Source organism: Musa acuminata, chromosome BXJ2-8 (genome assembly GCF_036884655.1).
Source record: "Musa acuminata AAA Group cultivar baxijiao chromosome BXJ2-8, Cavendish_Baxijiao_AAA, whole genome shotgun sequence".
Lineage (NCBI taxonomy): Eukaryota > Viridiplantae > Streptophyta > Magnoliopsida > Zingiberales > Musaceae > Musa > Musa acuminata.
In genome coordinates, this window is record NC_088345.1 from 46,000,079 (window position 1) to 46,015,747 (window position 15,669).

At 40.3% G+C, this 15,669-nt stretch overlaps 3 protein-coding genes across 3 annotated transcripts; 2 read left to right on the plus strand and 1 right to left on the minus strand.

Moving 5' to 3' along the window:
• The first annotated feature begins 3,095 nt into the window (after positions 1 to 3,095).
• On the plus strand, positions 3,096 to 4,213 carry LOC135618403 (glucan endo-1,3-beta-glucosidase-like). Its single transcript, XM_065119288.1, has one exon. The coding sequence runs from the start codon at positions 3,191 to 3,193 to the stop codon at positions 4,028 to 4,030; it is 840 nt and encodes a 279-aa protein (XP_064975360.1). The 5' UTR covers positions 3,096 to 3,190; the 3' UTR covers positions 4,031 to 4,213.
• A 6,913-nt stretch (positions 4,214 to 11,126) lies between these two features.
• On the plus strand, positions 11,127 to 13,403 carry LOC135620417 (glucan endo-1,3-beta-glucosidase-like). The gene is made up of 3 exons (XM_065123343.1): positions 11,127 to 11,196; positions 11,363 to 12,337; positions 13,204 to 13,403. Exons 1-3 carry the CDS (start codon positions 11,127 to 11,129, stop codon positions 13,401 to 13,403), a joined length of 1,245 nt encoding a protein of 414 aa, XP_064979415.1.
• Positions 13,404 to 14,208: 805 nt separating this feature from the next.
• On the minus strand, positions 14,209 to 15,462 carry LOC103995303 (glucan endo-1,3-beta-glucosidase). Its single transcript, XM_009415864.3, has 2 exons — positions 15,376 to 15,462; positions 14,209 to 15,288 (listed from the first exon to the last, which is right to left on the minus strand). The coding sequence occupies exons 1-2, from the start codon at positions 15,443 to 15,445 to the stop codon at positions 14,342 to 14,344; spliced, it is 1,017 nt and encodes a 338-aa protein (XP_009414139.2). The 5' UTR covers positions 15,446 to 15,462; the 3' UTR covers positions 14,209 to 14,341.
• Positions 15,463 to 15,669: the final 207 nt, after the last annotated feature.

Here is a 15,669-nt window from a genome sequence, read left to right on the forward strand (position 1 = left end):
TATAAAACAAGGTAAAATATATTGCCAAACATATGTATATGCAAACAAAAGTGATGAACGGTTCATAGACGTAGGTGTTGCGAGTGCACGACGACCATCCATGACATTCACCCCCACTTAAATTGTCAACACCCTCATTGACGTCTTGTTAGTAGGCTTTACTAATTGCTTCTTCATATTATAGGGCGCCTTTAGGTTGTTAATTAGCTTTTATTTGGGGAAGCTTTTGCTACTTCACCAAATACTCAATCTGCTCTACACGATAAAGTAGCTTTGTCATGCAATCCACTAAATTGACTTCAACTCATTTTCATAAGAGGCTCTAGTAGGAAGTAGACGAGTTAGAACATTTCAGAAAGTATCTTGCATATCTGAGTGATAGGTTTTCAAGTTACTTGAAAAATATTATAAATTTTGAGCTATGTCTTGCAACTTGTAGGAGATATTGCTTATTCGATTGATAATTGGGAAGGGCCTTTCGCACACCAATTCGGAGTTTATGTCTAAAGAACTAGAGTGATACTGATTGAGCTTCACTAGTATCAAGTTGTCGACTTTAAACTCTTAGTCGCCTTCCCGAATTTATCCATTTCTTTACTTTTTTTTATTGCCTTCTTCAAATAAAATCAAATAATATTTATATTTCAATATCATTTCTTTATAAAGTGATATACTAATGTTGCTGGTGATTATATGTGACAGTAGCGACATAGAAGAGTCATGTGATATATACTAAATTTGATTTATATTAATCTTGATTAGTTTAAGTCATATTCATTGTTAAACTTTAAAATTTCAACATAATGAGTAGTCTAAGACTCTTTTTGGAATTTGATATAAAAAACAATGGCACATAAATAACCCAGTGACACATCAGTTTGTTCGATTGATACATCAATCGGAATTTGGTCCCATGAGATTGGTAACATGGCACCAAGAAAGATACTGATTCGATGTCGATAGTTGACAAACCTGAGCTTAGAACAAGCGGTTATACTGTAACCACAGCTCTTATAATTTGGCATACGATCTCACAAATTATTGATGATCAAATTACTCACAAAATTTGTAAATAAGACTAACTTATAAATAAAAATTGATCAGCTCTGAACTCACTAAAATTAATCTTCTATATTAAAAATTCATGAGGGAAAGAAATAATCTTATAGAATACAATCTTTATGATCAATCAAAGACATATTTAAGTTGGAATCAGGATTCGTCCGGTGTAACATCACTGGTCCTACTAATCTAATGAAAGATTCGATCGAAGACTAATCTTCGATATGCTAATCGAGACAAGGAACCTACTCTACCTCTTCACGATAAGCTACTTGTTGCCGGAGCAAATTAAGATGACCTTAGTCCAGCTAGAGGTCAATCCATGTTGCTGAAGCACGAAAGATCGAAATAGCTAAGTTATTCAAGGATTGAACAGTGATTGATTTGTTGGTGGTCCAATGAAGTTTTCAGCAGATTTTATGTTAGGATATGACAGAGTTATCAATCAGAGTCTAATATAAGTACACAGATTGCATGAACTAAAAAACCCTTCCTCCACCTCACATGTGATTGTCATTATAGCCGTGAGGGGCTTAATATATGGTCAGTGAATTGGATATGGAAGGATTTGCTATGAAATCAAACAAAAAGTGAAATCACCACAAGGAGTAGTGTGCTTGCAAATTTTACGATTTTAATTGGATCACACGCAATCTCCCTTTGGAATTGCATACAATCGAACGAGAGAATTGATAAGGTGGCTCCCAGAGATCCATATGTTGGTGCTGTGAACGCAAAATATGGCCATTGATTAGTTTAAACTTTTAGAATTTATTCTAGATAAGCTTGTCGTACCATATGCATCACATACTTAAGGACGAGAGATTTTATTCATATTCGTAGTGTCAAGATATCAAATGATTAAATTGTTGAGGGAAGATCTCTCGTATTCATATTTGATGGTGTGGTTATCGATGATGTCTCTCTCAACTCGACTTGATCTTTGGATGTTGTTAGGAAGTGATTTACAAGAAGACGAGTGGATGCTCTTAATCTTTACGATGATGATGCTCGTATAAGGATTGAGATAAAAAAGTGGAGTCACGATTGAATAGTAATTAACTTTGACAACGATATGATTATCGTATCATTGGGTCCCACCTCTAGTGTCGATTAGGGGGGTTGAACTTTCCAACTATCAGTATTCTTATCATTTAGAAAAATATTTATTGTTTTTATTTGGAGATGACGGTATGATTGGGCTTCTCGGACTTTAAGAGGTCTTTATCATTTTTCGTGACACATTTGATGTGTTGACGGATTAGGCGATGCTCGTTTTCTCTCACATTACCATTTAACCACAGAGTAGAAATAGAAAGAGAACTGAATGAAGTTAATCTCACTCCCAATTAATTCATGGCCTCGTAATACTCATGGAAATTAATTCAATTCATTAATCCATCCATTTCTAATCTATCCAATTAGATCAAACTAAATATATGATATTTTTTAAAAAATAATATTTTTATTTGATTTGAGAAAATATTTTTTCTCTATGATATTCCTGCTTGATTTATAATTTTTAATAATATTTAGTTTTAAGTAGATATTGAAGTTATTATACATGTAAAATATCCCTAAACTAATCGCTACTACAACAATAGTTGACCTTTGGAGAATCGTCCATTTTGATTTCAATCACCATTCCATTTGGCCAAATCACGACAAGAATCTATTCAAATATTTCGTTCATTACAACCTGAAGAAACGAGGATAAGCAGCCATCGCATGCCAACTGTGCGCATTCCATTCATGGACGAGGCGATCTTCCCACCGCTGGCCTCTAGATAAGAACAAAACCCTCCGATCAACCCGACGGCATCAGAATAGAGACCTGCAGAGGCAGCTAAAGCTCCAGAGATCTAGAAATGGCAGACCGACTTGTCTACTCTCCGCTTCGGACTGCATTGTTAATCTCGGTCTTGGCAGTCCTATCAAGTATTCTTTCTCCCTCTCTTCCTTCCTCTGTTGTAGTGTTAACTGTATGTACAGGGACAGTGTGGATTACCAACTCGTGTTTCTGCGTTCAGGCGTGCATGGCATCGGCGTCAACTACGGTTTGGTTGGCGACAACCTACCCAAGCCCAGCGCGGTGGTGGATCTCTACAAATCCAACAATATCGATGGCATGAGGATCTTTAATCCAAACCATGACGTCCTCGAAGCCCTACGAGGATCCAACATCACACTCATCGTTGGCGTTGAGCACAAAGATCTCCAACCTCTGGCCTCCGATGCTTCCGCAGCTACCAACTGGGTTCAGACCAACATAGTACCCTACTCGCCCAGCGTCTCCTTCCGCTACGTAGTCGTCGGCAACGAGGTCATCCCCGGAGATTTGGCGCAGTACGTCTTCCCCGCCATGCAAAATATCCAAACCGCACTCGATTCCGCCGGCCTACAAGTCAACGTCTCAGCCTCGGTTGCGCTATCTGTTCTCGGCTCATCGTATCCTCCCTCCGCCGGTGCTTTCACTCCGGAAGCACAAACCTACATGAAACCCATCATACAGTTTCTCGCCAGCGGTGGATCCCCGCTCCTCGTCAACGTGTATCCTTACTTCGCCTACAGAGACAACGCCGATCAGATCGCGCTGTCCTATGCCCTGTTCACCTCCGAAGGAGTGGTGGTGACTGATGGAGCATATGGTTACAAGAATCTGTTCGACGCAATGCTGGATGCGACCTATGCGGCGATGGAGAAGGTGGGAGGGGCGGATGTGGCCGTCGTGGTGACCGAGAGTGGCTGGCCATCAGATGGCGGCTTTGCAGCAAATATCAGCAATGCTCACACATACATCCAGAATCTGATCGATCACGTTGGGGAAGGAACACCAAGAAGACCTGCACCGATCGAAGCCTACATATTTGCCATGTTTAACGAGAACCAAAAGGAAGCAGGAACGGAGCGAAACTTCGGTCTCTTTTACCCGGATGAGCAACCCGTCTACCCATTAAGCTTTGTTTAGCCAAAACATGGTGGAGGAACTCATTCCTATATCTCAAAACCCAAAACCATAAGGCACCGGAAGAACTCCCAAAATTCTGGTCCTTCAAGTCTCGCACTAGGGAATACCCATGTTTAGGAAACTTAGAAGGGTTATCTTTCTCGATGAATCAACGCTGTTAGGGCTCACCAAATAAAGAAGATATTTTCCAATCGAATAATGCACTTCTTATTATGAACATCAGCATCTGTGTGCCTTCACATGTGGATATATCAGTTGTAATTATAGGGAGGAGGGGAGATGAACTTAGTGGTGAGAATTGCAATGAAGAGATAAATGAATCTGTATGTGAATCATGTCATATAAGAAGAATTTAGTGATACGAATATTAATCTTACTAGTTCTGGGGTTGTAGTGATGTGAATGCTGCTCCAACAAGGAAGGCCTAAGCCGATACGAAGGATACACCTCGAAGGAATAACTCATATACTAATTATGCACTAAAAACATATTGTTCGGGGTTTGGATCCAAATCGAGTCTAGAGTCCGAGCTTGTCATAATAAGCTTTGGAGTTGAGGATGAAGTGGTTTTATAACGTCTCCTATAAAACTACATTAGGGGTACACCCCATAAAAATCACATATGATGCTTAAATTAATAAAGAAATTGGGGAATTCATAAGAAGAGTTGGTATACACTCAAATTATTCGAGATAGTCATAGAAAAACACCTTAGGCCTTTTTATGGAGAGCTTTAATAACTATAGGAATTAAGCTAGGAGTTAAAGTATACAAAATCGATAGTACTTATTAGTCATTATTTGATCGTGACGACGTCAATCAAATTGTTAAACATTACGATTAGTGCAAGCAAGGTCTATGTAAATAGGGCAGGGGAGCACGACTATCATGTTATGATGATTAGATTCTTGAGATGGCATTGAGTCGGCATTAATGTGGGCATCACACTTCACCGATGTATCGATTAATAAGGTATTTGATAAGACATGATGTGGTGTTGGATCATCTGCACGTTAAAAACTCATTCTTATTTACGGGGCCACACCATAGATGGTGGGTGTTGTTACCATCGTTATAGTCACTCAAGAAGAGATAAAAAATATTTTATGATTGAATTCAAGGATGTTTCATGATTTGAAAGGGTACATATTGACATTAGCTTTGACTCGATGACTGGCTTGCTAGCTCACTACCAATTGGACGTTGATGTGAGCAGAGAAATGCCCACATCCCCTTTCCCTACAACAGACGGTAGGGCAACAACCTTTCACTTTCCTATATTACGATTTTGGGGTACAAGTCGACTATCCGGAGCAGTAACTCCCTAGTGGCAAAGCCTATATGCTCCTTTCCTAGTTGATTGGCACAGTCGATCGCCTTCTGCTTATTTCGGGTGACTGCCAAACAAGTGACACCCCCATAGTTGTCCCATAGTTGTCCTTTGTTGACAATGCATTACATGGATCGTACCATCTCGCCAGCTAGGTAAATGAGTTACAAAGAGGGTATACGGGCTCGTCCCCATCAATTATAAATCTCCCTTCACATACTGTCTAGGTATAAAAGTCAATCTTCAAAGCAAGAAGAGGGGATTGGACTTAAGACTTCTACTATTCATACTATTTATGCAGTACACATTCTTCCTAGCTTACTTGTCCTCGTAGTGCCTCTCGTGTGAATGGTTGGACATTCCTCTAAATGCAAATCTCAAATGCTCTCTATTTTAAATGACTTCTTTTTCTATATCTTCATGCATGTTTCTCTCAAACGGTCGTGCGTGTTGGTTACCCTCAATGTAGCCTCCCCCATGTTTGTATACCAAGTATTTCTATATGTACTTGTCCTACTCTGATACCAAATGTCATGAATTTAGTTGATTTTGCCTAAGTCATACGACACCCTTGCATGTCTGTCCATAAAGGTTAATCTCTCTGAAACCTCCCATGGTCCCTTAGGATCTATAAAAGAGAAAATAAGTTAGAAAAAACGTTTCACTCGAGATCCATAAGTAATTATTTTAGCAAACATTTCATAACCAATGCAAATTACATATATACTTTGCAAGATCTGAATGATCACACAACAAAGGGTCCAAAATGGTCAACTATAGATCAAAATACTCACAAGTGCTCATATAACACAATATTCATTTACAATAGAATCATTGTCTAACAATGAGGTATTATCAACCATCAAGTATTCCGTGAGCGGATCAATCAGTAAACTTATTCTCCAATGAAGGCATGCACTGTAGCATTAGTGTCCCTATACAAGCAGCTATGAGACCAACTGCCTCCATCATATGGACGTGTATATAGTACACCAGTCTATCCGGTTATATCGATGTCCCTCTTGAGTAACCTATGACCATAATTATTTACGGCCTATGTTTAAAGGTGAATCAATCTCATTATCATGATTTCATCACGATCCGATTCTCATTGCACAGTTCCAAAGATATCACAATATATATATGCAACAAGCAATATCAAGTGAGAAAATATCATAATAATAAAAAGCAGAAAGACTATTGTCATGTCATACGTGTTATCACTCGTGTGATTGACTTATAGGGCACCTATGATTAGCAATCTCCTATTTAACCTAAAGTCAATTACCTTTATATCTGATCCCCATCAGACCCCTATGACGCTCAAAGATAATATGAGACAACAACTTTGTCAGTGGATCTACGAAGTTATCTTTGGATGAAACTCTTTCTACTACTACATCTCCTCGAGCCACGATCTCTCTAATAAGTTGGAACCTCCTTAGAACACTTATGATGAAATCTGAGTTACCTCATTTGAGTAATCGCCCCGTAGTTATTACAATATAAGAGAATTAGCTCTTAGATCTATGATGTACTTCATCCAGACTCCCTCCTTTGCTGCCTTTGTCACAACAATGTACTCCGTCTTTATGGTCTAGTCAGCAATAATATCTTACTTTGAACTCTTCCAGCATACTATTACATTCAAGGTGAACACATAACCTGAATTAAACTTGCTATTATTGATATCAGACTGGAAGCTCGAGTCCGTTTAGCCCTCAACCCTAAGGCTACTTTCTCAACATACTAGTAAAAGATTCTTAGTCCTTCTCAAGTACTTAATGATCCACTTTACTGTTTTTTAGTGCTTCAAGCCTGGATCCACCTAATACCTGCTCATGACACTCAGAGCATGTGTTATATCAAACCTAGTATATAACATAGCATACATGATAGATCCTATGGCTAAAGCATATGATATCCTCTGAATGTTTGTCCTTTCTTCAATAGTTTTTCGGGACATACCCCTAGAAAACGATATCCTATGTCTCATCGGTATGAGAACTCTCATAGAATTTTTCATGTCAAACCTTTTGATAATGGTGTCTATATACCTAGATTGAGATAAGCCATGTATCCTTTTGGATCTATCTCTATAGATCTCAATCCCTAAGACATAGGATGCTTCCCCTAAATCCTTCATGAAAAAGTGTCTAGATAGCTAAGCCTTTACTATGGAGAGTATCCCTCATTTTTAATGATTATGATATTATCCATGTATAGCACTATAAAGGTAATAGCGCTCCCACTTACCTTTATGTACATGCAAGGCTTATATTTATTCTTAACAAAGTCTTAAAATCTGATCACCTCATCAAATTTTATATTCCAACTTTGGAAAGCTTATTTTAGTCCATAGATGAGCCTAAGCAATCTGCACACCTTATTTGGACTATCCTTAGATATGAATCTCTCAGGATGTATCATATATTCCTCCTCATCGAGATTGTCATTAAGGAACACAGAATTCGTATGGATTTTAGCATGACTATAAGTGAGAAGGTTTCGCCATAATCAACACCATGCCTTTAACAATAATACTCTTTAGCCACTAGCCTTGTTTTATAGATCTCCACATTTTTATCTACTTCAATGTTCTTGTTAAAGATCCATTTGCAACCAACGAGTACAATACCCTCGGGTGCATAAACTAGGTTCTAAACATTGTTGGAGTATATGAAATCCATTTCAAAATTCATGGCTTCTTACCACTTCCCAGAGTCTATACTCGTAATATCCTCTTTGTAGGTATAAGGATCAATATCCTCTCCTCTGATATGTCCCACATATCTCTCAAGAGAACGCGGTACTTTACCGGACCTACATAAAGTTGGAACCTGTGTACTAGGTACCTGAATAGACTCGGGTTGTGGAGTAGTGCTTGAGCTTAGTTCTCTAACCTCACTCATATTAGATCTTATTCATAAGATCCAATAATTCAGGGTCTTATTGGATATACAATAAGATAAGGGCTCCGGCGAATATCTTATTTTCATAATAATTTACTCGACTCATCGATTGCGGTTGTACTATGCCACTACGTCATAATCCTCATACGATATAATGAAATCTAATTTTTTGGATCTATATATGCTTAATTATCATGTACCTATAGTCCCTCATCCATCTAATATCCTAGAGACTATATATCGGGTATGGTACTATCAAGCCTATACAGTTTCTTCTCGATTTTTGCTCTAATCGAATTCTCTCGGAGAACTCTTTCTCTCTCAATCCGAATAACCTTGGTCAAGGATTTGTTTGAACAAGAATATATGGGATATTTTTTCTCTTAATACCGAGAGCGAATGATCCTCAATCGATACTCAATAACCCTCATAAGGTTAGTTGCTACTCTTGATGATCGACTATACTTGATTTGGAACTTCCAAACTAAGTTTGGTATCAAAGAATGAAGTACTTATATAGGATATCATTGGTATCTCAAGTCTAAGGACCAGATATACTACTAGGATGATGGAATCGCTGTTTGATAATGAGGTATCATTAATCATCTAGCATTCAATGAGCGGATCAATCAATGAACTCATTCTCCAATGAGCACCTATACTGTAGCCATAGTGTTCCTACAGTATATCAGTTTGTTCGGTTATCTCAATGTCCCTCTCGAGTAACCTATGACTAGGATTATTTAGGGTCTGTGTTTAATGGTGAATCGATATCATTATCATGATCTTATCACAATCTGATTCTCATTGCATAAATCTAAGGATATCATAATATATGTATGTAATAAGTAATATAAAATAAAAAAATCATAATAATAGAAAGTACAAAGACTGTGTGTCATGTCATACGTGTCATCACTCATGTGATTGACTTGCAGGACACCTATAACTAACAATCTCTCACTTGACCTAAAATCAATCACCTATATGTCTAATCCTTAAGAGGACGCACAGGCCCATCCCCATCAATCGTCAATCTCTCTTCGTTGGCTGCCAAGTATAAAAGCTGATCCTTAATGCCAAAAGAGAGGACCAAACTCAAGACTTCTACTATTCATACTTCGACTCATACTAACTTTACCATCAAGTCAGAAACTCCCCTCGACAGGAGAGTTAACTTGCCAAACTCTCTGTAGAACTCCAATCAGAGAACTTCTCTCATATGTCAAGTTGAAGACTTAACCTAGCGACTCCAGATGAAGAGTCCCTTCGGCCCTAGTATAAAGTAGAGGAGCTTGCTAAGTATTAAGATCTAAATGGGTCTGACCAAGCATGCTAATAAAATATATAGCCTAATGATCTCGTGAGTCCTCTCTGACCATCCCGGCTTGGCATGGAGTCCTCTGAACACCCGAACGATTGATGCCTTAGAGATGACTTTGTCATCATGCAAGAGAATGACATTTTCAATGAAAGTAATAAGACATCTACTCTAGTGCAACACAACAATATGGAGGTCGATATGGAAGTCGAGAGAGGGAAGAGCTAGAGGAGAAGATAAAAGAAAAATTAGGGTAAAAATCAGCTTGGTGGACAAAAGGTTGTTCTCGAGAGTTCTAGTATGTTGCACTATTGCTCGAGTCATTTGTCATATTCAATGACAACGAGGCCTATCATCGCCCTCGTGACCTAATAATCGTATTCTAGTTTTGTCATCTTTTTATTTTTTTCTATTAGGAATCGTTTTATGTGTTTAAAATATAAAGTTATAAAATATAAAACTTTTGCATACTTGGAGTAATAATTTTTTAAGGGTAGTATTTTTTGAGTAATAACTTTTACATACTTTGAGTATAATTGTATGATGAATAAGTTTTAGGCATCAATATCAGGGCCTTCTGACTTTAGTGGCTGGTAATTGCTCACTAGTAGGTTTAAAGCTCTTGAGTGCTCCATGGCTCAAGTCTTATCAATTAAATGAAGGTTTGTCCAAAGTCCTTGATTCGATCTCTCCTCATTGTAGTTGCTAGTTCAGGTTCTCAAGGGGAATGACTGCTCGAGTCTCGTAGGTGAGACAGTAAGGGAATTCTTCCCCGTGGAGTTGTTCCATAATTCGCTAGAATGCTTGAATATTCATCAATCTAGGCCTCTTTGGCTTTGATCGTCTATTCTCCAATGCCTATGAGATAGTTTGGTTTCTCACCTTACTTTGGCTATTTGATTCGGGGGTATGTCACAGAGTTGAATCATAGAATGATCCCAAAAGATTCATAAATTTTTCTAAATTTTTATGAATTGATGAATTTGATCATATATCGTATTGACATTAAAAGATGGTTAAAGCATTTGAAGGGTGTGTTGTATCTAAAGCGTTTGCTTTAGATGTCATTCATTTGTTGAAGACAAAAAATATCTGAAGTCGACTAAGTACAAAGATAGTTTGCCTAAGACATATGCATATGCATAAAAATGTAACCCAAAACATCTCATTTACTTACTATGCATCCCCAATACAGGACAAGAACCAACACAACAATTTAATTATTTATTAATACAGATAATAGCAGTTAAGGCCCCGAAACAAGCAAGTCTGTACCTCGAAGCACAATGGGGCAGGTGAGTACTTTTAGGCAATGGGGGCTCGACCAAAATGTGCATCAGCCCAATCGACAAGGCAGATGCGCACGAATGGTACTCGCAAACATATGGCCGACACCACATGCCAAGTCTACGTCGTTCCATTCATGACTGAGGCAATGTTCCCACCACCGGGCTCTACATAAGAAGAACTCTCCTCTCACCCTGCCGCCATCAGAATAGAGAACTGTAGAGGTCGCTAAATCTCCAGAGAGAAATGGCTGGCGGACGTGTCTTCTCTCTGCTTCCCATTGCATTGTTAATCTCAGTCTTGGCAGTCCAAACAAGTATTCTCTCTTCCTCCTCCCCTCTCTCTTTCGTGGCCTGCATATGTGTGTTTTTTGCAGTACAGGGATAGCGTAGTATCATTCTCCATCTCGCACGTGGATCCGCATGGGATCTAACCTTCACTTTGATGCGAGTGTAGATTACCAAGTCTTGTTTTGCGTTCAGGCGTGCATGGCATCGGCGTCAACTACGGTTTGGTTGCCGACAACCTACCCCAGCCCAGCGCGGTGGTGGAGCTCTACAAATCCAACAATATCAGTAGCATGAGGATCTTTAATCCAAACCATGACGTCCTCGAAGCCCTACGAGGATCCAACATCCCACTCATTGTTGGTGTTGAGCACAATGATCTCCAATCACTGGCCTCCGACATTTCCGCAGCCACCAACTGGGTTCAGACCAACATAGTAGCCTACTCGCCCGGCGTCTCCTTCAGCCACATAGCCGTCGGCAACGAGATCATCCCCGGAGAATTGGCGCAGTACGTCCTCCCCGCCATGCAAAACATCCAAACTGCACTCGCTTCCGCTGGCCTAACAATCCACGTCTCAACCTCGATTGCACTCTCTGTTCTCGGCTCATCGTATCCTCCCTCCGCCGGTGCTTTCACTCCGGAAGCACAAACCTACATGGAACCCATCCTGAGTTTTCTCGCCACCAGTGGATCCCCGCTCCTCGTCAATGTGTATCCTTATTTCTCCTACAAGGACAACCCCGACCAGATCGCGCTGTCCTATGCCCTGTTCACTTCCCAAGACGTGGTGGTGATTGATGGACCATATGGTTACAAGAACCTGTTCGACGCAATGCTGGATGCGACCTATGCGGCGATGGAGAAGGTGGGAGGGGCGGATGTGGCCGTCGTGGTGTCCGAGAGTGGCTGGCCATCAGATGGCGGCTTTGCAGCAAATATCAGCAATGCTCAGACATACAACCAGAATCTGATCAACCACGTTGGGGAAGGAACACCAAGAAGACCTACACCGATCGAAGCCTACATATTTGCCATTTTTAACGAGAACCAAAAGGAAGAGGGAACGGAGAGAAACTTCGGCCTCTTTTATCCAGATAAGAACCCCGTTTACCCAATAAGCTTTTCACCCAGTCAGCCACCTCCTCTTGACGCGATAAGCTCCAATGGTTTCAATTTTAGAAAAATGGAAACCATCAAATTTATTTCCTATTTACTATTTCCCTTCCTTGTATTCTTCCCCCTTTTGTAAATGCCTGTTTGGTGGGAAGAGTAGACTCCAACTTGTTAGAGATAGCTAAGTAATCATCATCTTGTAGATGAAGTTGGATTAGAAGATGGGACTATATTGGTCCAAATTAACAGTCAGCTCCATCTGAATTCGGGATTAAAGACATCAAAGTGGAATATATATATATATATATATTGAAGTGTCCTCAGTTTGTTCATTGATTAATTTTAACATCAGCCATTTGGATTTTGCTTTTACATAGTGAATCTTTTTCCAATATATTGTTGTTTATACATCTTCTTCAATTCTACTCCATTTTATTATACCATCTCATTCTATCGCATGAGGTTAACCATGTAGTACTGATGATAAGCTGATTCGGTAAAATTATTTTTTTGATATCGCAACCCCGATGATTATTGGATGTTTGATTTCACAACCCATTGATAATCGAATGAAATGTTAAATTATATAGTTTTATTTAATTTAAAAATTATATTATATATTTATTTAGATTTTAATTATAATTATCAATCAAAATTAAAAAAAATAATTATCGTAGGATTACTTAGAAGACGATCTTGATGAAAAGAGACTTTCTAATTATCATCTCACATTATCTCCTACGAGATGAAATATCAAAAATTAAAATTATAGATCTATTTTCAATCTCTTAGTCCATAATTTATCACTAGGAGAGTTCGTCCTTGTAGCGGAAGTAAGGATCCCGTGTTGGGCACGAAATCCACTATGGGGTTCGTGTACTTTGATAATCCAAGAACAGCCGATGTAACTGCGGTGTAGACTTTGATGTGAAGACCGGCGGACGAGAGTGCAGCGTGGATGTTTTGCATGGTGGGGAGGACGTACTGCGCCAAATCTCCGGGGATGACCTCGTTGCCGACGGCTATGTAGCGGAAGGAGATGCCGGGCAAGTAGGCTTGTATGCTGAAAGGTCGGAGGTGAGAGACTGGAGATCTCCATTATCGGAAGGGATTCGATGACGTCGTGGTTTGGGGTAAAGATCCTCATGCTTCCAATACCGTGCAGTTCGTAGAGAGCTAGGGCGGTGGTAGGTTGTCCGCCACCATGACGTAGTTGACACCGATGGCATGCACGCTTGATGCAAAACAAATCGACTCACGTAAGTATAAAACATGCATACATGTAGACTACAATCTAGAAAAAGAGGAGAGAGAGAGAGAGAGAGGGTGCTCGCTGGGACTGCCAAGATTGAAATTAGCAGTGTAAGGCCAAAGACAAAGGAGATGCGTCGGCCAGTCGTGATGACAGTTCTCAGAAGATACGTGTTTGAGGTGTACGTGAGAAGAGGGTTCTTCTAATATAGAGGACACTGCAGCTCATTCATGACTAGAGAATGGCCTGTGTTTGCATCTAAATGTTTCGAATTCCATCTCGATGCACCTCACCGTCGGTGGTCGATCTTCTCGTTGTGATCAATGGAATGAATCGGTACTAATTTCTTTTCTCTGTACACCACCGCATCTCCAATTACTAGTGGCAGATGGTTCGGATGAAAATTTGGATTGATAAGGTCAATTAATGTTTTGACCTTACGACACTCACGATAATTTCCATAAAATTTACATTATACATGGTGTATAATATGATACTTTCCATGAAATTTACATTATACATCGTATAGAATTTTCCTACGTAGAAAAGTTGCCTAATTTTTCTGAAAAATCAACATTCAACTAATCTAGTCAAAATCAACATTAAGACGAATTTGTATCGGATGAAAGTCTTTGAATAGAACTAAAGAGATAGCAATATTAGAATAAAACATTAAAACATGCAATGTATTTTAAATAATTTTATTCAAGGACCAGAATTCTGAGAATGTTCCCTCTTCTGGTTCATTATTTAATATCATATGGTTGGTGTATCGGAACAAAGTTCCTTAAGCCACAACAATTATTCAGCTGAAGTGAATAGAGTAAACAGGTTGCTTATTCGGATAGAAGAGACCAAAGTTCCTCTCCAGTTCCGAATCCTTTTGGTTCTCGTTGAACATGGCAAATATGTAGGCCTCTATTGCACTCCCAGGTCTTCTTGGTGTTCCTTGGCCAACATGGTTGATCAGATTCTGGTTGTATGTTCCTGCATTGTCGATGGTCGTCTCAACATCACCAGCAGATGGCCAACCACTCTCCGATACCACAATCTCCACACTCGACCCTCCCACCTTCTCCAACGATGCGTAGGCTGCGTCGACAATGGCATCGAAGAGGTTCTGGTACCCGTACGGCCCGTCATTCACTACAACATCCGGGGAAGTGAACAAGGCGTAGGAGAGTGAAATCTGAGCTTGGTTATATTTGTAGCTGAAGTAGGGGTAGACGTTGAGTAGGAGGGGGGCTCCATTGTTCACTAGGAACTGCACTATGGGGTTCATGTCGGCTTGTGTGTCAGAAGAGAAAGAACCCTCGGAGGGAGGGTATGATACCCCGAGAACGCGTGTTGAGACTGAGGTCGAGACTTTGATTTGACCCTGCAGATTTGCTGAAGCGAGAGCATTTTGGACGTTCTGCATGGCGGGGAGGACATACGGCGCATCGTCTCCGGGGATCACCTCGTTTCCCACCGCTATGTAGCGGAAGGAGACGCTGGGCCAGTAGGCTACCACATTACTCTGAACCCAGGCATTGGCAGCAGATGAGTCCGACGCCAACGACTGGAGCTGATCATTAGGAACACCTACGAGTAGTTGGATGTTGGATCCTCGCAGGGCTTCGAGGACATCAGGGTTTGGATCATAAATCCTCATGCTTCCAATGTTGTTGGATTTGTAGAGATCTACCACCTCGCTGGGCTGTGGTAAGTTATCTCCGAGCCTGCCGTAGCAGACACCGATGGCCTGCACCCCTGAAGCAAGACAAGCTCAAGACTCAGTAATCCGTACAGAACGCACGTATGTAAACTACAAAAAGAGGAAAGAGAGATAGATAATACTCGTTGGTAATGCCAACACTGAGATCAGCAATGCAGTGGCAATCACAGAGCAAATGCTATGGTTCGCCATGATCTGTAGTGGCCGTGGGTGTGATGGCCTGTGGTGTTACACGGTGCTTATATAGAGGCCGGTGGGGGAAACAAGACCTAATTGAAGGTGGCAGGTGAGACGCGACCGGTTGTTTTGAGTTCCACTCGCGTACGCCCATTCCCTCCGCCGATCACGGTGGTTTGCTCGGTCTCCTCAAAGTCGTATTTCGTGTGGAATGGGGGCAGTCCTTCCCTTATCTGTAC